The sequence below is a fragment of the Cololabis saira genome, chromosome 4 (assembly GCF_033807715.1).
Source record: "Cololabis saira isolate AMF1-May2022 chromosome 4, fColSai1.1, whole genome shotgun sequence".
NCBI classification, from domain to species: Eukaryota; Metazoa; Chordata; class Actinopteri; order Beloniformes; family Belonidae; genus Cololabis; species Cololabis saira.
The window spans coordinates 44,565,611-44,587,754 of NC_084590.1; the positions used below are offsets into that span (position 1 = coordinate 44,565,611).

The 22,144-nt window shown below is 41.5% G+C and overlaps 1 protein-coding gene across 3 annotated transcripts in view; it reads right to left on the reverse strand.

Annotated features, from left to right (window-relative positions):
* Positions 1–2,000: 2,000 nt before the first annotated feature.
* LOC133442030 (uncharacterized) overlaps positions 2,001–22,144 on the reverse strand; it is a 38,320-nt gene continuing 18,176 nt past the window's right edge. The window contains exons 2-12 of one of the 3 annotated variants that reach the window (XM_061719911.1): positions 20,552–20,671; positions 12,027–12,106; positions 11,673–11,767; positions 11,356–11,443; positions 11,227–11,280; positions 10,443–10,558; positions 9,347–9,458; positions 6,200–6,401; positions 5,119–5,445; positions 3,307–3,704; positions 2,001–2,861 (exon numbers count right to left, since the gene is read on the reverse strand). In XM_061719911.1, the coding sequence (XP_061575895.1) occupies positions 3,569–3,704; positions 5,119–5,445; positions 6,200–6,401; positions 9,347–9,458; positions 10,443–10,558; positions 11,227–11,280; positions 11,356–11,443; positions 11,673–11,767; positions 12,027–12,106; positions 20,552–20,664 (1,323 nt within the window). In that variant the 5' untranslated portion in view covers positions 20,665–20,671 and the 3' untranslated portion in view covers positions 2,001–2,861; positions 3,307–3,568. Of the gene's footprint in view, positions 2,862–3,306; positions 3,705–5,118; positions 5,446–6,199; positions 6,402–9,346; positions 9,459–10,442; positions 10,559–11,226; positions 11,444–11,672; positions 11,768–12,026; positions 12,107–20,551; positions 20,675–22,144 lie in introns of those variants that run through there. The other 2 variants (XM_061719909.1, XM_061719910.1) reach the window with 2 other exon arrangements.

The window sequence follows — 22,144 nt, forward strand, 5'->3', positions numbered from 1 at the left end:
TGAATTGAGCTGGTATTTACATTCTTCAACCTAAACTAATACAGCAGGGCAGAGACTGGCATCATGAACACTTTCAAACATCCACGCAGCAGGAAACACACCTGCATCCACGGTAGCGCTGGCTCCAGGTGTCAGACTGACGTCAGACTAGGTTCTAACCTCTGGTTCTTATCTCCCCAACAACAGAACCGTACTATTTCACTATATTAAATCCCCCCCCAAGTAAGAAACATGGACGTGTCCATTTCTTTTTTCTTTGGTGAGCTGAAATAATGTAAAACCTGACATCTTTGAAGCCTGACCGCTCTAATTTTACTGTTTCACATCTAATCTCAAACCCATTGGATTGGACAAACGTTATTTTCCACTCACCTGCAGAGGTAGATGGTTCCTTTCCGTCAGTAACGGAGATATTTGTGAAACCAGGACGCCGGCAGGAGACGTCACATGACCCGGGGAGGACTTGAGAAACACCAGTGGGACGCCGTTTCTGAAGGTCTAACCACAAGACTTACATGCCGTTTGTTCTGCTGCTCCACATGTGTGGGTTTTCTAACCAAGGCCGTGCACATGTATGCACAGATTCGGAAGCTGTTAGATTAGATGTCGAGCTGAGCGTCTGAGACGGACATGTTGTGCCCATGTCTGAGAGACTCCAACCAAACCTGACCCCCGTTGATCAAACTGGTATTATCCTGCACCTGGACCTTGTTTATTTTAATTAGCTCCCGTGTTTTTTTCAACTAGACAGACTATAATTTCATAACATTAAAATCCACAAAGATGTTGATTCAGTTTGGTGACGCTGCCAACTCCAACCATTACCACCATTATTTGATCTATTTTTTCTTTTGTTTCTGTCTTATATTATTTTTTCTGGCTGAAGTCAAATGTGTGTCGGAGTGAAATCCCAAATATCCGACCCAGAGGTTACAGCCTCTTTCATTCACAACGAATTAGATTTAACATTGTCCCCTAAATATGTCCCCAAATAAGGTAGAACTGTGGCATTGACTTTATTTTATTTTTTTTTCATAGCTGGTAACCCCGGTCTTATGCTTGTTACCCCCCAATGACTGATGCAGAAAACAGGCTCAGCAGTTTTGTGGGTCAAACAGTTGAGCTGGAAAAACCGAGCAAGTCTGACCTCTAGTGGAGAGAACATGACACTGCAGCACATCCACGATGGCGCATTAATTATGCACGTCTGACTTCCAGTCATCCCGCAGCCGAGGGAGCAGGGGTGTGCAGTCACGTGCAAAAGCTATTAAACAGTCTCTGATCATAGTGAAAACAAAGATCTTTTCACTGTGTCCTAATTCACTTACAAAGATGAAGCCAGGAAAAAGAAAATCATGTGCTACTTAGTACTTTAAATATAAGAAATAAAGCAGTACAATTAAATATGGATGTTAAATAGTCTTTAACCGACATTGGATTAGATTTGAATTGTAAATAAACTGATGATATTTTACAATGGCAGGGAAGCATCTGTCTCCTCCCAGGATTTTGTCATTACAAGAGTGTGATATTGAACTTCTGACCTATTACTCGTATCTCAGCATTTTAATTGATGATCAGCTTTCTTCTAAACCACATGTAGAAAACCTGGTAAAAAAAAAAAAAAAAAACGAGATTGAAACTGGGATTCTTTTTCCATCACGGATGTTGCTTTTCTTTTTCTACCAGGAAAAAGTTGGTTGCTGCCATTTTCCAGCCTGTGCTTGATTATGGTGACCTCCTACATATGTCTCTGGACACTGTGTATCCTGGTGCCTCAAGGGTTGTCCCTGGTTGTAAAGCCCTCACTCACCACTGCACCTCATACTCCAGTAGAGTGGCCATCTCTGGCATCATGCCGCCTTAAACATGGGCATATTTGTACTTATAAAGCTGACTTGAGTCTGTTCCCCCACTATTTATTTTATTATTTCTCCCAATGACCAATCAATTACCGCTTGTGTTCCAACGAGTTTTATTTATGAAACATGCCCAGAGTAAGCACTGCTTTAAGAATGCTGCGCCTGCTGCTTGGACTGCGTTGCAGAAAACTCTAAAGTTAAAGGAGCTCATCCACCTTGTATCTCTAAAACACAGTGCGAGAGAAATCGGAGCATCTTCATACCGCACTTGTTCTTGTTTTAATGGGAATCCGGAGCTTTAGATGCTTTTATTCTGTAAATTATTTTATCTGTGTTGCTGTGTGATTCCTTTGTGTCTTGTTATAGCTGCAACTTTCCTATGCTGTTGTCTTGGCCAGGCTTCCCTTGGAAAATAGGTCATTGTGTCTCAACAGGACTGACCTGGTTAAATAAAGGCAATAAAAACAATTTGGAATTCTCTTCAAGACCAGGAATCAATAAGTTTGACAAATTTTTGACCATTTCATGTAGATTCTGTAATAAAAAACATAAAACAGCAACAAAAGGTTTAACACTAGACAAATTTATGAGCAATGAGGTCTGGAGGACAAAGCGTTTAATCTGGAAAATAAAGACCTATAAAGACGCTGATGAAAAAGTCATATTAAAAACCAGTCGACAAAAAAGACAAAAGAACTTAATCTAATATTGAAATACGTTTTAGCATTGAAGGCATATATATTTTTACTTTTTTACAAAATAAATTCCATGCAAGGCCCAACTGTGGCCCGGTGACCCGACCAGGATGCAACTTCCTCTCATGGAGAGCCGGGACAGACTCCAGCAGATCCCGGGACCCCGAGTAGGAATAAATTAGTATATAAGTATCATAATGAATGGAAACTGAGTAAAAGATGTTATTTAGATGCAAAAACAAAAAAATTAACCTTTCATCATTGCATACAATTTTTGTGTCGGTAAATATAGAGAGCAAAATACCTGTAGGAGCCATTATTTGTCTGCTTATTTCAGTCTTTTTGTTTATTTACAAGTTGTCACTTAGGTTGTCACTTAGGTTAGATGGTGGTTTGGGTCCACGTCACTACCGGTGCAATTGGTATTTAGGTGCAGGTGTTCTGGGCGGCCAATTAATGCATGGGTGACGGGGAGACCGCACGGTTTTTTACCGCTCTTTAAAGACAGCTTTACTACCAGCCATCACCATCACAATTAATTCAGATCACTCCATAAACAGTTCTGCCATACTATAAACATGCTTGGAAATATACAGTAAGGATAATAAATGGGAACCTCACCCGACAGTGGACGTTGCTGTGTACTTTTCATTCATTCACTCATCCATCAGCTGAGCGCGTCAAAAAGGAAGTCCCGTCCCGCACCCAGCCGAGTGGCTAATTGTTTGACAGGATAGTCGCTATAATACCTAAACCTTAGTTCAAAGGGAATTTATACTACATACTGATACTCGTCAAATTTAAAATTAATCATTTCACGCTGACATTTTACATTTGTTTACTTGTTCAGAGTTCAAATTTATGAACAGATTATGTTTTACAATGACCAGAAAACTGTTGTTTTCACACTTTGAGTATATCACAATAAGTTCTATTTTGAATCTGTTTTTCCTGATAGAAAGAGAGCGTTTACGATTCAAATCGGTCCTTCAACACACACATATAGATGGTCTAGCATCCGACTTGTGGAGGCAGAAGTCTGTTGTCTTTCAGCACGGTATCTACCGCAGGCGTGAGGCGGGCGCTGTAGCCCACCAGTCGGCCGTCATAAATCAGCTCCTTTGGTTTCAGCTCCAGTTGCTTCTGTCTGCAGAGAAAAAAGGCAGAGATACAACAATGTGAATCCTCAGCTTGCAGGGTGGACGTCTTCCAAACCGTGTTTTACATGCAGTCCTTTAAACAGAGAGAGGCAGCAGCACATGTAATGAGGGGACACCGAGTTTGCTGCTGTTTGAATGTTGTTACTGTTTTATTTCATATGTATATTTGTGATGTGAATTTATAGTTTTGGAAGCTTTTATTTTTCTAGTGCAATTTTTGTTTTCCTGTGATGTAATTTCCTGCAAAGTCATGTTCACACGGGAGCGTCGCGTATATCGTCTGTCCTTCTCCATAGACTTTGAGTAGAGTGACATCATCTGTTGCCGAAATGAGCTGTGGGTTGCGTTGCCTCCGAGCACCAACCATTTAACTTCATGGACTCTCATGCAGAACTAAGACTTGTTGCAGTTCCTCGACTGGCCGATAGCAGCTGGCTGCAAGTTAAAAGGGCTAACTTTAGCACAAACATGTTTACGAACTGGTTCAAAAAACCATTTTGGTCTTATTCGTTTAATTTTGACACCCATATCAACTCTGAGAGGTGAATTGTTTTTGCACCACGTCAAGAGAGTTTATATCATGCAATAGATTTATTTATGTATGATTGACAGTTGGCTCAGCCAATGAGTAGCCATTATCACTTCCTCATTCGTAATCGTTGTGCTACTGAGCTTTTGTATTAACCAGCATCAGCTAAACGCGATGGTCATTTTTGATTCTGCCGTCGAGTCAACGTGTTAAACAGTTTATTCTACTGTAAACATGTGACGGCAGCTCTGCAGATATTATATATATATATATATATATATATATATATATATATATATATATATATATATATATATATATTTATTCAGAGGGGTTCGGCTGAAGGAGCTGGGAGCAAAGATAACTTTGAGATGCGGTGGGCGTGTTCCCGTTGGCTTGCTGAGCAACATGGCTGTGGGCATAGAAAGAAAAACCAGCTCCCAAACCGCTCTCCAGAAACAGATGGGTCATGTGAGCGAATGCTTCGTCCAATGCTTTATACAGTCTGATTGCCTACGTCAAATTGGGGGATTTCAACTTTTCGCTAGTCAAGGCATACATCAGGATGCAGCTACACAGCCATTGAAGTCAAACATGGAACTTAAAGCAGGGTTGTTTTGAACACACAGAGGGACCTCTGCCCTAGAAGTCTGTCTGGTACATCCCCATGGCGACGTCAAACAGACGTATTCATGAACAATTTCTACCAAGCCGACTTTGCAACTTCTCCAGCCCATGAGTCCAAAAACCGCAGCTAGCTTGCGATTCTGTTCAAGAATTTGAATCCGGTTTGTGTTATTGCTCACACAGCGTCGGAGTCTGAGTGTTGACAGCACAACATTTTCCATCATATGGACATACATAAAACTTACCTAGTGTGATACAGCCGTGCTACTTTCCTATTAATCATCCTGCAGATTTTCTTTGGGGCCACCACTCCATGGACAGTCGGGGTGAACACAATTCGGGGGTTTAGGATGATCTTGAAGTTGATATCACTAGTGTTGCGCATGATGGGTTCATGGTACAGGTGGTCCAGGATGTTCACTCCAGATACATTTGCCCAGTGGCCCTGTGGAAGGGGCGCTTGAGGTTTTGGAGGAGGCAGCCAGACGTGATTTGGGAAGACGTGGTTCTGAAAGGCGTAACACTTGTCTGCACCATATTGCTTCTCCAGCATTGGCAACAACTCCAACCAGCTGGTGGGACAATATTTGCTTTAATGCATCAAGAAAGTCTGCGGTTGAAAGTACATTTGAAACATTTTTAAAAAGTTTTCCAAAAACATAGAAAGTATTGCTTATTTCTAAAGGTCCCATGGAATGCATTCATAGGTTTTAATTTAATAATTTGTTTTCTAAATAGAGAAAACAATATTGCTTTGACCAAAAATTGCCTACATGGATTTTCACCCCATGACACAATCTCTGTGAATGCCCTTTTAATCAGAAGAAACTGTTTTTGGCAAGCTCATGAATTAAGTAGGCTCTGCACTTATTGGTTGTTGGCAGTGTGAATGACCCGTTTGCTGAAACAATAAGCTGCTTCTCCAAGTTAAATATTGTCAGTACTGATTAATGTCACTGATTCCCCTTTTCCACCAAACCGGTTCCAGGGCTGGTTCTGGGCCAGAGCTGGAGAACCGGTTTGCTCTTCCATAGCTTGGGGTGCTAAGGAGAGCTACGTCATTACGTCGCTGCCAACGTCTGTTACGTCGCTGCATTTGAATTGGCACCAAAATCGAAGCAACAAGAACGTATTTGCTCTAATACGGACTTGTTCTGCGTAGCACCGTAGCATTTAAATATATATCTGTCTGACTTGCCAAACTATTTTTATTTAACTATGCCACGGTAACCCTGGTTTTGCATTCAATGGGAACTTTTAATACTGAGAACATGCAAAGTAATTTTAATTTAAAATAAAAAAAAAAAAAACTTAAGAAACTGTTACCTGTTAACTGACTGTGGCAAAATGAGCTCGTCAATATCATGCAGGGCCACATATTTGGTCTTGTACATGTATCTGTAAAGGAAGTCCGTCAGCGCAGGAATCTGACCAAAATAGTGGAGCTCACCAGGACCATGTTTGGGCAACCAGCTGCGAGATACGTTCAGAAAACTGGACAGAGACCACGGGATCACCTCGATTAAACCTGAGAGGAAAATATCACAAGTGGTTTTACTTAAACTTTGTAACATTTTTAGAATGTATTTATATTGTATATAAACTTAATCCTTAACAACAACAACAACAACAACTTTGTGATTGCAACTTAATGCATAGAGTTTCTACAAAACACTGCTGACTTGAACCTTGATTTCTAAAGAAATTTGACATCTCTATTCTTCATGATTTTTAGGGAGCACAGTGGAGGGAAGATGCAAAGTTTGGAGACAAAAACCTCAGATTCTTTGTATTCTTGAGTACAAAGATTTTGTTAAAAGGTTTCATGTGAACGCCAAGATTTAGTTTTCCCAACAAACTTCCCTGGACCTCATTAATTCCTAGTGACTTCAGAGCTGGAATTGCATTATAAAGGAACCCTCGCTCATGATTCTGTAGCCGACGTATGTTGCCTCCCCCCTGTCCAGCCACTATTCAAATCAGTTCAATTCTATTAACTTTATTTGAGAGGTAATTTGACGGCACAGTGAAGCAGCAGTGAACAGTTAAGCAGCAAGGAAATATTACAGCCCTAATTAAAAAAAAGAAAAACCCTGTATGCCGTCAGCAGAAAATATACAGTGCACTTAAACAACTATTTTTAATATAAAGTGAACATGTGAGAATGTTTGTGTGGTCCAGAGTTTAAAAGTAAGACAGCTTTGGGTCTGAGTCCTCAGGACATCTGAGCTGAAGTTTGGGGGTAGCCCCTCAGAAGGAAGGATGAAGTGGGTGTGAGGAATATTTAGTTTCCTCACTGGAGTCCTTCACAGCAGGATGGCTGTTAACTCCAGTTGCTGTAGCGATGGACCAAGGGTTCACTCTTTCCTGGCTTGTAGTGGGGTCCATACATCCATCCTACAGCGGTGGTGTTTGGCCAACCAGCCTGGCCCTTGGATCCAGCAGCCGCTTCCCGTTGCCGACAGCTCCCTGTGATAACGTGACAGCATCCCCTAACTGGGTCTTCTGTGCCCAGCAATGTTTTCCATGTTATTTCTTTTAATCTTTTATTACCGGTATGTTTTTTCTTTGATAGGGGTTAGGGTTGGTAGGGACGGCGGTGGGTGGGGTCGGTTTGTTCTTAATGGTTAGCACTCTGTGCTGCATTTTATTGCATGAAAAGTGCTATAAAATTTAACTGGTCATATACAACTGACATAGTCCTTATGGGCAGTCCAATGATTTCAGAGCACACCTTGACAATGCTCTGAAGGTGGCTTTTGTGCTGCAGGGTGATTAAGTGGAACCAGCTTGTCACCGGAATGAGATAACGCCCTCAATGAAAGAAAGAAATGCATAATAAAAAGTCAGTAAATATCATTCCTGACTCCAAGAGGAAGTGAGCTTTCTGAGGAGATATTGCTCCTGTTTACACTTTCTTAGAAACTCCTCAATGTTGGATCTAGTGTTGCCCTGGTACTTGTTACCCTTCAACACACTCCACTGGCTGCTTGTGTATGATGGTGGTGATTGTAGCAGCCATGTCCCTATGCCTGTCGCAGAAGGTCACCACCATCTCCTTGGTTTTGATAATGTTCAGTTCCAAATGTGATCTGACACACCAGTGGCTGTATGTGGATCCTGACATCAGAGACAGGAGAGCTGTTTCATCAGCAGACTTCACCAAATGACAGTTGGGCGCACACAGCCTTTGGGGGAGCTAGTTGAGGTGTTGCAGAGGTCTAAGAAGGTTGTTGTTGTTGACCAATACTCTCTGTAGAGAGTCAGAAGGTCCAAGATCCAAATGATTAACTGGTCATCTGGATGAAAGTGGAAGGAAAGTTTGGTGGCCAGGATTTTTACTCACATTTACAGAACATCCCTGAAATCCTCCAACTAAGCTCACCAAACTCACCGTGCCCACTTCCATCTGCCAGCAGCTTCCTGACTGACAGGAGCCACCAGGTGAGGTAGCGTCACATGGCTTGTGTCACATTCAGCATCCGGACCCTCAGCACTCACAACCCCCAGGGATGCATTCACTCCCCACCCTTCTTCTTTCTCTAAAACAAGGACTGCTCCTCAGGGAACCCTTCTGTGAAACACCTTAAATATGGAGGCGAAATCACAGACGTTGGATTGATCCAGGACGGTGATGAGTTTGTATGCAGACAGGAAGTGGAACAGATGTCCAATGGTGCAGTCAGAACCACCTCAAGACTGTGGAGATGACAGTGGACTTGAGGAGGAACCCCCCCACTCAGCATTCTAAGCAACAAAGTATCTGCTGTGGACACTTTAAGGTTTCTGGGATCCACTTTTTTCCGAGGATCTGAGGTGGACCTTCCACATAGACACTGTCCGTAAGAAGATGCAGGAGAGTTTGGGCTTCCTGATCATTGTTCCTTGTCTGCTTTCAGATGATATTCAGTTTTTCTTCTGGACTTTTCCTGGCTTTTGCTTCCCTGACAATTTGACCACTTTTTTGAATAGTACTGTATATTAGTTTTTCAGTAGTATTTATTTTAACCAACACTAACAGATATTTGCATACCACTCCTGCTCTTAACTCCCTTCATTGGCTTCCCGTCATTTATAGAATTGATTTTAAACTTTTGATATCCAATTTTAAAGCTCTTAATGGCCTTGTACCCTTGTATTTATCTGAGCTTTTAACTGTCCGTGTAATGACACTTTTATCTTATTCGATTTTGTTGTATTGCATTGTTTTTGATTGTTTTAATATATCCTCCATTTTAATACTCACTTTGGCACACCCAAATGCTATTGTAAAATGCTATATTAAAAAAATACATTACATTACATTACATTTCATTACATTACAATACAACTGCAGACCGATGTGTTAACGTTTTAGAAGTATATTTGCTTTCCTTTTATTTCTTTGCTAGTCTGATTGCAGCTTGATAGAGAACGGGCTGCTTCTGAGGACAAGTAAACACATTTTTTTTAATAAACCTCACCATACTTGACCTTTGTGTGTGTAGTAGTCCAGTACGCGCTGTGTTTCAATGCTGCAGTTGGTCTTATAGACAACAACTCTGTTCACTCCCAGTATCTGAAACATTTCCAAACTCTGCACGAGCTGCAACACAACACCAGCATTTAGAGATTGCACATGTGTGAAAATGTAGCATGGATACAGAAGTATTTATCTGTTACTCCCTTTTTTTTTTACACAAAATAATTGATCAGTTATTGCTGTGTTCAAAAGCATTTATTTTAAAGCCAGTAAGAAGAAGGCAAAGGTCCATAAAAACAAGTGCTAGACCATCACCAACCCCTTCAGTCCCTTGGAAAAGATGGCTCTTGAGCCACAGGTAGTGGAAGCATCATGGTTTGGGTTTTCTATCATCCCCAGGTCTTATTTGGGGCTTTAAAAATAATAATAATAATAATGATGATGACTTGGATTTATATAGCGCAAAAAGCATAGCACTGGCAAGTGTCTGCTCACAAGCCCCAGCTTTGGTGAAATTGGACTTAAAATACTCCACACAGCCTCGGAACGAAACCTACTGTACCCTCTACCCGGAAAAGTTCAGAGGCTGTGTTTCAATGTTGAATAACATACTACACATACTGATTTCTGGAATCAGAAATGCAGGTTTACTTCTTATTCTGCATTTATAAATATTAAAACTTGCTTAATGTAGGAAAATACTCATGAAAAATGAAGACCCCTATACCGTTCCACACCCCAAGACTTATTTGCTTTATGATTGAATCTAACTACCTGAAACTCTTCACCACGATCACCATCTATGCCAATAAGGGCTTTACTAACCAACTTCTTTTAATGGGCTTAATATATAAAACTGAATGTGAATTACCAAGTCAAATAAAATTGACAAGAACAAAAACATAAAAAATCTTCACAATGTTTGTAAATCAAACATAAAACACATTTTGACTGTTAAATTTACTTGATTTTTTATTTTTGCACTTTACAGTCCCAATAATTTTTTTAAAGATCGGTATACACTAAAGAGCATATAAAGTTTGTTTACAGAACGCATCTGAACACACACTTTCTCCTACTTAATAAAGTAAGAAAACATGATATTACCTGCAGCACGTTGGTGAAGTCAAACATGGTGGAGAGACAGACAGTGAAGTTGTAAGGATAAGAGTTGGTTGTCACATTTTGGTTTTTCACCTCCAGAAACGTATCGTGAAGTGCATCTAGGAGAGCACACATAAGAACCTTTAGAGATTCATAATTCATTAACTCTCTTTTGCATTTGTTCTAAAGGAGTTTCAATACATTATTTTATTATAACGTACATTTGCTGGCATGCTGTTTTGACCAGAGTTCAAAATGCAACAGTGATGAAGATAATGCAAGTTTATTAGGAGCAAAGGTAGTCTCTTAGTTTGTCTTTGTTCAATACCTACATCCCAAAACCCTAGTATGTTTATCATTAATACTGTCTGAGGTCATAGTCAAGAGGACTGTATAACCACTTTTTCTACATCGTCTTATCAGTTTCTCACAAGATTGTGGAGGTTCATTCTTCATCACAATGACGCTTCAGTTGATTAAGGTTTGCAAGTAATCATTTATGTACAGCTGGTTGTTGTGTTGTAGGTATGTATGAAACTATTTTCAAGTTCAAAGTAGTTCCAGACCAAACTTTGCTTTGCAGGTAAAAGTAATTTCATTACATTACTTCAAGACCTCGTCATAATGACCAATTTCTACATGATCAACAAAATTCTTAACAATCAGTCATCAATAATCAATTAATAATGCTCAACCGTAGCAGGAACTTAGCTCTGGATCATCCATTTTATTTCAACCAACTTCCTCCGAGACTGTTAACACAGCAATGTTCAAAATGCTTCAGTACCTTCAGATTTGGTTGCAGCAGAGGTGACAGCAACATGCGATGGTGTCTTACACTCTGAAGGGAGGGGACACATGATGTCGGCTGTCCCGTATGGAAAGCCAAAGTGATCTTTGTTGATGTAGTAGTTACCATTTGAGATGTGCATTTTCTCTTGACAACGCATGTGGCAGAGATAGGATATTTTCTCACTCCGCAGCACAATTGCAATAACACGAACCTGAAACAAGAAAGTTACACACTTCATACTTTTCTATATGAAAATTGCTGTAGGCCTATATTACATTAAAAAAAAATCAAGACAGTAATCCAATGATGATGATTCTGACTTCCTCCAACTTCCTTTACAGAGGAAATTCAAAACTGCTCTGAGAAACAATCTCTGAAGTGTTGGATTTGTAATATTAATGCTGTGCTGTTGGTTTGGGCAAAACCCGGGACTCCCTTACCTCCTTTTTTTTGGTGCGGTGTTCCAGATAAGCTGATACCAGCAGTGTATATGTCCCATTGACTGTCACCAGAGATGCAGATTGTCCCTGTAGAACTGCATGGGTGAAAAATGTTAAATATTCAAATTTGAGTCTTATCTTTTCAACAACAGTCTCCAAGATTGTATTTTCTCCAAACCAAACAAACATTTACAGTAATATGGAATTAACTACTGTGAAAATAATTAGGCCACATTATGTCATCTTGATAGGATTTTAGTTGTAATGTGATGTGAAATTAATAGGTATAATCAAAGCATGGGTATTTCAGAGAGATCAAGGTTTATCGTGTTTATCGTGCAACTGTTTGCCTACCTGTTTTACCTGGAATACATTTCCTGGCTGCAATATTGATTTTTAGGTAGTTGGCCCAGAGCTGGAAGGTCTTGTCATATCTGCAGAACCACAAGGCATGATATACACATACAAAAGGCTGACATGAGTTTCCACCATAGGGTGGCTGGAGTCTCCCTCAGAATTAGGGTGGGAAGTACAGTCATCAGGGAAGAACTTGGAGGAGAGAGGCTGCTCCTCCACATCGAGACGAGCTAGTTGAGGTGATTTGGTAATCTGGTTAGGATGCCCCCTGGATGCCTCCTATAGGGGGTGTTTTGGGTATGTCCAACTGGAACATGTTCCCAGGGAACATGCCACCAAGATAATATCTTCTGCTGGTCTCGGGATGGATCAATATTCAGTCACTGAGACTGGATAAGGTGGCTTGGGAGATGGAGGCCTGGGCCTCACTGCTGCCCCCGACATGTGAGTTTGGATAAGGAAGTTAATGGATGCATGGATGGATGCATGGATCGAGGTATACAATGATCTATATGAGCAAAATTGAGATCTTCATACACCTTTGACTGACTATTCTATTGAACTGTAGCTGATGCTTGGGTTCTCTGGTGTTAGTTCAAATTCCTTTGTGGGCCTTGCTCACAGATGGAGTTATGTGCCTTGTGAAATTGAGCACCAATAATTGACATTTTATACAACACCTGCGTATCTGCCAATAACTGGATGGTATCATCCCTTTCTGGGGGATATTTTATAATCAAAATGGTCAATTCTTGGACTAACCACTCTGTGTGGCTCTTTCTAATAGTAACTGGTTTATTTGTGCAGCTGCAAGTGGTGTGCAACTTGTTTCTCAGGGCCTGGTGCTGGTGCTCAACTCTTTGTTGGGCCACAGTCCTATGTGAACATGGGAAGCCTTAATTCCCACTTTAAGGCCTCACTCTGAGGCCTTACTCTGAGACTAGCCTTTCTTACAGCTGACCACATGGTTTGAAACAAAGGAAATTAAGGAATGATCGAATGATCGAATGATTCTAAAGCCCACTGGGCTTTAGAGTCATTCAAGTTTATTGCCCTTAGAGGTGTCAAAAGGGGGCAAGATGGAGGTCAAATGGGGACAGTAAGGACAGTGAATTGGTCCACAGACCCTGCTGATGCAAAGCACTGGTGGTTAAATAGCAGTGCCTTCCCGAACCTCATCCTCTTTTCTTCCAGGCTTCCAGGAAACGTCTACTCTCCTTACGTTTTGTAAGGACTACACCTCATCTCTGATCAGCGTGACCAGCATCAGCCGAGGACCCAGCCTACCAGCTGTGCTCGTGGAAGCCCACTCGCCCACCCGCGTTACAACTGAGTTACCCACAAATGTTCCAATGCTTTGACGAAGGGAACAGGGACCGTGCGCAACGAGACAAAGTGCCCAGGCTAGGACGACCAGGAAAGGGGGACAGCCTGGTTGCCAGTGGCGCTGCATCATTGGTCTCCAAGAGACAGAGAGAGAGAGAGAGAGAGAGAGAGAGAGAGAGAGAGAGAGAGAGAGAGAGAGAGAGAGAGAGAGAGAGAGAGAGGGGGGAAAAGGGAGGCGCTCATAGCTTAGCCACCAGCGGAGCGTAAAATCAGCAACCTGTGGACCGGGACCAGAACCAGGAGTTTCAAAAATCTCAGGACACTGCCGACAACTTCCAGGGCATCTCAAAGTAAGAGTCTTGTGTCTGGGCAGAGTTGGTTTAAAGCGGTTAGCATTGATTGTGTTTGCTGTTGTTTGTGAGCTTATTACTGTGTAACGCGCGAACAGTCTCTCATGCAGACCGACGGTTGTTAGGTTTGTGTTATTATATTGCTACGTTTGTGTATTATGTGTTACGGGCCCATGTAAGTGGACCCATATAATGTGTTCCCTCATTACCGAAGTGTTTAATGCTCCTGTTTCCCTGTCAAAAGCTTAGAGCGAGTGTCGTGGATTCAGCTCCAGACACTGGCTCCTGAGTGGTAAACCGCAGAACAATAAAGGTACTGGTGGTATCCCGGCCATCAGGCCTCCGATACTTTCAGTTACCACTGGGTGAAGAAACCTTCCACCTCAGTTTTGAAAAGCGTGCGTCCGCTATCTCTCTTGAGGTCTTATGTGACGTGACGTTGTTCATTAACAAGGTGATTACGTGAGTGGCGCTGTACTGATGTCTGAATGACCTCATGATGCTTTTAAACACACACACACGCACGCACGCACGCACGCATGCACGCACGCACATACAGTATGTGCTGACACCTACACACATGTAGATCACCTGAAGTTTGTGTTTACTGTTAGTTAGTTGTTTTTTATGTGTAGTTTAGCCATAGGAATTGATCTCAAATGTTATTTTATTATCTTTTAACACTTGCCTGAATACATTCTGATTAATTTGAATGAGAGAAGTTGTTTGTGTTTTTTTTAATACACATTTGTCACAGCTGCTGGTTGCAAAGGTCTGTGCTTTGTCTCCTTCCTTCACCGTTATTCTGTAATGGCACCCCTGGCAACAGGCTGGCACGTATGGAATAACAGATACTTTGAGACTGATTTTGCTGTTTAGTTATTATTTTCCTGACAAGTCAGGTGGTGCCCTGTTTTGATTAATTCATTTTGATAATTCATTTTGATAATTCATCTTCTTTATTAATTATTAATAACTATCGTAAGACGATTATTAAGAACTCTTTAATAACTGAACCAGCACCCCCTTTGTGGCACAACATAAATGGTGCCCCGTGCAAGGCTTTTAATACACCAGCTTTGTATCAAATCTGTGTAAAATATTAATATTAGTTTTGAAAAAAAAATGAATTAAACTTTTTTGTAATTTCGTTTTAATTAAATTTTTTTTAATTAAATTTTAAATGTAAATTTAATCTTTCTTTTTATTTATTTTCAATTTTTTATTATTATTGAATTATTCTTTTTTTTACGGTAATTGATACCTCAACTTCTCTGAAATGCAAGCATACATCAGATGTGTTTTGTGTATTGCTTGACTGCATTGTAGTGCTAGTGCACTCCTTGCACTCTAAAAATGTAATTGTAGTCGTAACTGACTAAAACTACTCACAGGTGTGACAGTATCACTTTAGTAACAACCACTTAAGACAGTTTCATTATATCAACTCCTGCAGTTTAGTGTTAGTGTGTATGTCACAGGTTGAAGCTTCACCTGTGCATTTGTAACAGGAGTTTAGATATCTCCTTAAGCTGTCCCTCTAGTGACATTATTTATTTCACTAATATAATATTATAGTATTATAATACTCAGATCTCTTCGTGCCAGGTGCCAAAGCATCCTCAAAACTAGCTGGACATAGTTGCTGGCAGTGGTGTTCCCAGGATGCCAGATGTGGGTGGACATTAATCTTACCCGAGAGGGCAAAAAAAAAAAAGTTGAAATGGTCAACTAGCGCAAATCCAGCGTAGACCTACTGCACCTTAAAAAATGTTTTGTTTTCTCCTCTTTCAATTAAATCCATAACTGAACATATGAATATGCAGGCGATAAAATTTGTTTTGTTTTGTTTTGTTTTTTTCTAAGGTGATAGAGGAGGTAAAGACACAATCAAAGGTAGGCCTTAGAACACAACCATAAATGCACATATGAACATGCAGGTGATAAAAATTTATTTTTTAGGGCCCGAGCACTGACAGTGCGAAGGCCCTATTGTATCTGTAGGAATTTTTCTTTCTTTGTTTATTTTTCCGACGAAATGAGGGCCTTTTTGCCCCCCTAAACGTGCCCCAAAACTCACCAAATTTTGCATGCAAGCCAGGCCTGGCGAAAAATTAGATATTTAATGGTTTGCATTGATGGGAGTGGCCTAATGACTCAACAGCGCCCCCGTAGAGAACTTTGTGCCTCAAGCCTCACAATACGGTTTGACGTACATGTGTAACAGAGTTAATGATTCCACTTGCCATTACTAGCGTCTGGCTATTATTTATGGGTTTTAGTAGTGTCATTGTATGTTTACTGTTTTATTTTGTTACTTTTACTGTAATAAGACACGTCATTGATAGTTACGACGGAGATGTACGTACTTGAACGCCTCACGCACGGGAAGTGACGGAGACGCGTTGTATCGGTCTCAGTCTTCAATTATGCTGTTCGGGTGTGTGTGCGGAGCTGTGAACTCTACCGAACTGGCTGTTGGAACTAACGCTGTGATGTTCTGTTACCAGGCTCAGTGAATAAACATGAGCGGAACCAGAAAATGAACGTGTGTGCTTCTTCTTCAATTACACAACGCAAGAGAACGAGTACAACCGCTACAATGGTGCCGTGGCCCGGATCCTCGCCTTGGCGTCGCTGCAGACTCGACGAGGGATGGACGGCTCTTCACATGCTGCTCTACGTGTGTTTTGAACAGCGTGCTCGCGGGGCCGTGAGTTGCGAGTGTGGCTTGAAGCCTAATGTGTGTTACTTTGTGGGGACTCCATTTTGGGTGGAGTGGCTAAAAAAAAAAAAAAAGAAAATAAAAGGGGTGCAAATTTTGAAAAAAATATAATAAAATATTTTTTTTAATTGTATTTATTTATTTATTTACTGATGATGGATGGTCCTAATATGTCAACTGTTGGCAGGGGTATGGGACTGGGGTTTGGTCAGCTTCCCGGTGTGGGTGGGCTTAATGGGTCAAGTTACATGACCTCTACTCCTCAGCATGCTAGGGTGATTCATACTGTGGATGATAATGCATGTGGGACTGCAGATGTTCGGGTGGGTGGGCAGTCTGCATCTTCTGGTCAGGATGTTGAGCACGTCTCAGTTACTGTTCTTGGCGACTTGGTGAAGCAGATTGGGACCAGTATAAGTGAGAACATTGTCTCATGTCTTAAGTCCATCCCAGCTAGTGATGTTAGCATGGCTCAGTCGGCCACAGGTGACCTTTCTAAGGTTAACATTAGCCACGACAGTTATGAGCCACACCCTTTCAGGGGAGACAGTAATGACAAACTTTCAGTCTGTGAGTGGGAGGATGCTGTTAAGATTCATCTGGTTAGGAGGGGCATTGAGTTATGTGACCAGGTGGGAGAGGTATTGAGTAAGCTACGGGGGAAAGCACGGGATGTTGTGACAGTTGGGCTACGTAGCAAACCCTCTTTAGATTTGAAATCGGAGCGATGATATTATTCTGGGCAGCAACGTCATCAAACACCTAACACTCTCAAATTTCTTACCTGTCCCAGTTGTGGCCGTGGACTGTGGTTCTTCTGTCAGTGGCCTAACTGAGGGTGATGGGGATGGGCCGGTGCTGGATGTGGACATTGATGGTTCGGTTGTGCTGCTGACTGTGGGCCTGAGGACAGGACTGTTTCGTGGGTCTCTGGGCTCCCGGCCTCTGCTGGGGATCGCTTGCCTGCTTTGTTTGACGGTTCTGCCGTTGATGGCCTAAGGGGCGTTGACGAACGAGACCGGCCTGGTTCCTGTGGCCTGACTGCGGACGTTGACTTCTCTGTGGACTTGACTGAGTCCCGTCCTGTCCTCTCCACGCCTCCAGTTGGCACGTTGCCTTCTGTGACGGGTTCTATTGTTGCATCAGGAGCAGGGCGTGGTCCCTTCGGTGACAGGACGTTGGATGTGAGAACGAGGTGTGGGAGGGTTGTTAGGCCTGTTGTTAGGCTAACTCAGAATATGCACCAGAAAGTCTTTGCTGGTCGCTAAGGGTTATGTTGTTATTGCCTGGGGGCATGGGCGAATGTGTTTGACCACCTTCTGTTTTATGGGGGGGGGGGGGTTTGGTTCTTTTTCTTTTCTCTCTTCCGCTCTATCTCTTTCTCCTTTTTCCCCTGGAATATGGACGCTTGTGTGTGTCCTGTGGTGCTGTGTGTGTTCAGGGGATGGACGATTGTACTGTTTGCATGCGGTATATGAGTGGCTTAACATGTAGGTGGGCATGTTTTCCTATGGGTGTCGGGAGGCTTTGCTACCCTTCCACATTCTGATTCTTCGGGAATAGTCTTTGTGACTGGTATGCTCGGTATCAGTGTTTTCGGCAGTACTGTACACATTGTGTACATTTTTTTCTCTCCTTCTCTTCTCTCTCTTTTCTTCCCTCTGGGGGTTTTTGGTACCTGGTATGTTTTTTTTTGGTAGGCTCACGGCTCTGTCCCATGTCTTTATCTCTTTTCGATTCGGGTTGTATGGGCAAGTGGAGATCAGCAGGGGGGAATGTAACGGAGTTAATGATTCCACTTGCCATTACTAGCGTCTGGCTATTATTTATGGGTTTTAGTAGTGTCATTGTATGTTTACTGTTTTATTTTGTTTCTACTGTAATAAGACACGTCATTGATAGTTACGACGGAGATGTACGTACTTGAACGCCTCACGCACGGGAAGTGACGGAGACGCGTTGTATCGGTCTCAGTCTTCAATTATGCTGTTCGGGTGTGTGTGCGGAGCTGTGAACTCTACTGAACTGGCTGTTGGAACTAACGCTGTGATGTTCTGTTACCAGGCTCAGTGAATAAACATGAGCAGAACCAGAAAATGAACTTGTGTGCTTCTTCTTCAATTACACAACGCAAGAGAACGAGTACAACCGCTACACATGCATGAAAATCGGTACACACCTGTATCATGTCGCAACTTAAAGAAAAGTCTCTTGGTCCAATGGCCCAAACCAAACAGGAAGTCAGCCATTTTGAATTAATCGTGTAATTTTGCCACAATTTATGCCATGTCTTCATCCGTTAATACGTCCCGAACCGTAACATGCACCCATGCGACGACACGCATTACTTTTCTCAGTCAAGCGTTACCGTGGCGACGATAGATGCTAAAAAGCGCGCCCCCACTTCATCTGGTTGGTCCATATTTGATAGTTCCTACTTTCTGCTATAACTTTTCAATGGTTTGATATAAAGAGTCGTGGGTGGTTTAATCGGACTCGGTTTTGAGTCCTTTACCATAATTGGTGAAAATTAGCCCCACCCCTTCTTCTGATTGGTTGTCCCTATTTTCTGTTATTTTCTGTACTTTTGAATGGTTTGACATACAGACTCGTGGGTGGTGTCATCGAACTCGGTTTTGAGTACTTGACCTTCATTGGTGCAAATTAGCCCCGCCCCTTCTTCTGATTGGTCGATATTTCATAGTTCCTATTTTCGGCCATAACTTTTGAATGGTTTGACATAGAAAGTCATGGGTGGTGTCATTTCTGAATGGGGGGCAGTGGCCATGAGTGCGAGGGCCTGTTCATCGCTGCTTGCAGCTTTAATTACTGGTTATTTTTCTTTTTTTTTTTAGGATATGCTTTTTTTTTATACCTTTTCATACTTCGTGTGTATTTTGTAAAAATTGTTGAGAGTGTGTATGTTATTCTATTCTATTCTTCTATGCTCCACAGATCTGGAAAAAACTTCCAGAAAACTGGAGGAACGCTGAAACCCTCAGTTCCTTTAAATCAAAAAACAAAAAACAAAAAACTAATTTGTTTACAGCTGCCTTTGATTGAAATATTTAAACTGTTCTGAATTTAAATTTAAACAATGTTACTTAACTTTTAATACTTAATTGTAACTTTAGTTTAAGTCTAACTCTTCTTTATCCTGCCACTGTAACCTCTTTTTTTTCTTTTTCCTATTCACTTTGCATGTATTTATTTTGTAAAGCACCTTGAATTGCCTTGTTACTGAAATGTCCTTTACAATTAAACTTGCCTTGACTTTATTAATCATCATCATCTTAACAACGGTTGATGATTATCTTTTTTATTTTTATTATATTTTACATTTATGCAGTGTGTTTATTTTTTTGGTGTGACTCGCGTTTGATTGTATCAGCACCACAGATAGCGGAAACCCACTTATATAATGATATAACATGACAAAGTCCAACAAACCACAAGAACAAAAAAAAGAGCCTAATAAAACGACATTGTAGGAGTTTCAACACCACGGATAGCCACCAGATCACTCTGAAATCACCATCTGACATCCACTTCAACTAATGACAGTAGTGTGGTAAAATTGGCACGGCGGCCTATAAATTCACATACAAGTTCAAATTCAATTTGAAGTATTCTGGCCTACTCACCACTACTTGAAGGTACTCGGCGAGCCATGCGCTCCACGAACTCGCCCGGGGGCCCGGGGATGAAACGCTGCTTACAACGTGGTTCATCTTCCACAGCAAGAGGATTAGGGCGAACAAAATATACGTCTAGCTTCGGCAATTTGGCTATTTCTTGCTCCCTTTTTTCTTTTTCATTGCATTTTATCACTCCACTCTTGTGTTTATAACTCCCGCTCATGTTTAGGCTGTAGGATTATTGCGCTCTGTTGACAAGTGATCGATGATGACGTATGACGTTGATAGACGAACGATTTTACCCAAAATACATTTGGATATTATACTTGCAATTTTTGTTTTAATGTTAACTGTGAGTGTGAAAATCTCAGCACAACATATTATACAATGCTTTATACCTAATATGAACCAAGTGGTGCCATTGGGCCCCGGGCCGGGTGAGTACCGCCCCACCAGTCCCCCCTGAAGACAACTGCCACCCACCTGCAGATCCAGAACAGGAAGCCCAGCGAGAGCATTGTGAGGATAAGACTGGTGTACATGAACCGCTTCATCCTCTTTGGTGCAGCCCGCTGTCGTTCATGAAGATGGCCCATCACAAAGCTACTGAAGCAGGTGAAAAAACAGGAGAAACCAATAGAAATGAAGGTTTTTTTTCTGTTGCGACCAACAGAAAAACAATTAAAGCATTCATTCAAGATAATACACATGTGCTTTTCTTCTTTAAAGAAAATCTGCCAGCTTTGGACGATAAGAATGATACCGTTACAACCTTGTGCACGTTCAGGCTACTGCAGTGGAAGCGCTTGTATGACTTGCATGTAGATGTCTTCAGGCCTGGACATTTAGCGGATGACACCACCCACGACTCTCTATATCAAACCATTGAAAAGTTATGGCAGAAAGCAGGAACTATCAGATATCGACTAATCAGATGAAGGGGCGGGGCTAATTTGCACCAATTATGTTCAAGGACTCAAAACCATGTCCGATGACACCCCCCATGACTCTCTATGTCAAACCATTCAAAGATTATGGCAGAAAGTAGGAACTATCAAATATGGACCAATCAGATGAAGAGGGGGCGCGCTTTTTGGTGTCTATCGTTGCCACGGTAACGCTTTTGACTGAGAAAAGTAATGCGCATCATCGCAGGATTGGGACGGACATTTTGATGTATAACACACCTGGGGGCACGTTACGGTTCGGGCCACATTAACGGCCGAAGAAATGGCATAAATTGCGCCAAAATTACACGATTAATTCAAAATGGCCGACTTCCTGTTCGGTTTCGGCCATGGCGCCAAGAGACTTTTCTTTAAGTTGCGACATGATACAGGTGTGTACCGATTTTCGTCTGGATGGAGGTCTCCTCCATCCAAGATGGAGAATTGTTTGTCTTATTTGTAGGGTCTGTTTATTTGGGTTTCGGGGGCTGTTACTGTGGCAACAATGATTGTGACCCTTCAGTGGTTGGGGCCATGGGGCCAGTGTGGGGCACCGAGCCACTCTGTCACATAACTCCTGGAAAGTTTCAGACGAATATTTACATATGTCAACGAGTTAAAACTTTATGATGGCAGTGCTGAGCTAATCAACTACATCACACATGCCTTTAGTAAATCATTACTTCAGTAGGGTACTGTACAGAGAGAGAGAGTCTGTCATACGTTGTATTTATTAGTAGTTTTATTCATTTTATTTTATTTTAAAGCACTGATCGGAGTAGCACCTTAAATTTCGTTGCGTTGATACACTGTATGTAATACAATGACAAATTAAAGCTTCTATTCTATTGTATTCTATTGTATTCTATTCTATTCTATTCTATTCTATAAGTGAGCGTGCGTGTGCATGGTGTGCATCTGGTGAGATTGATGGAAAAAGCAAAGTACCATCAGTCCTCCATACTAATCTACCTCTGTTTATTGACGACCAACTGGGAAACATGTAATATGTTGATGTGAGATACATGATTATATTGAGCATTGAGATACATGATTATTTTGGTTGAAACTGGTTTACCCCCATATTATTTAATTTGAGACATTTGAGACATTATTGTATTTTATTTTA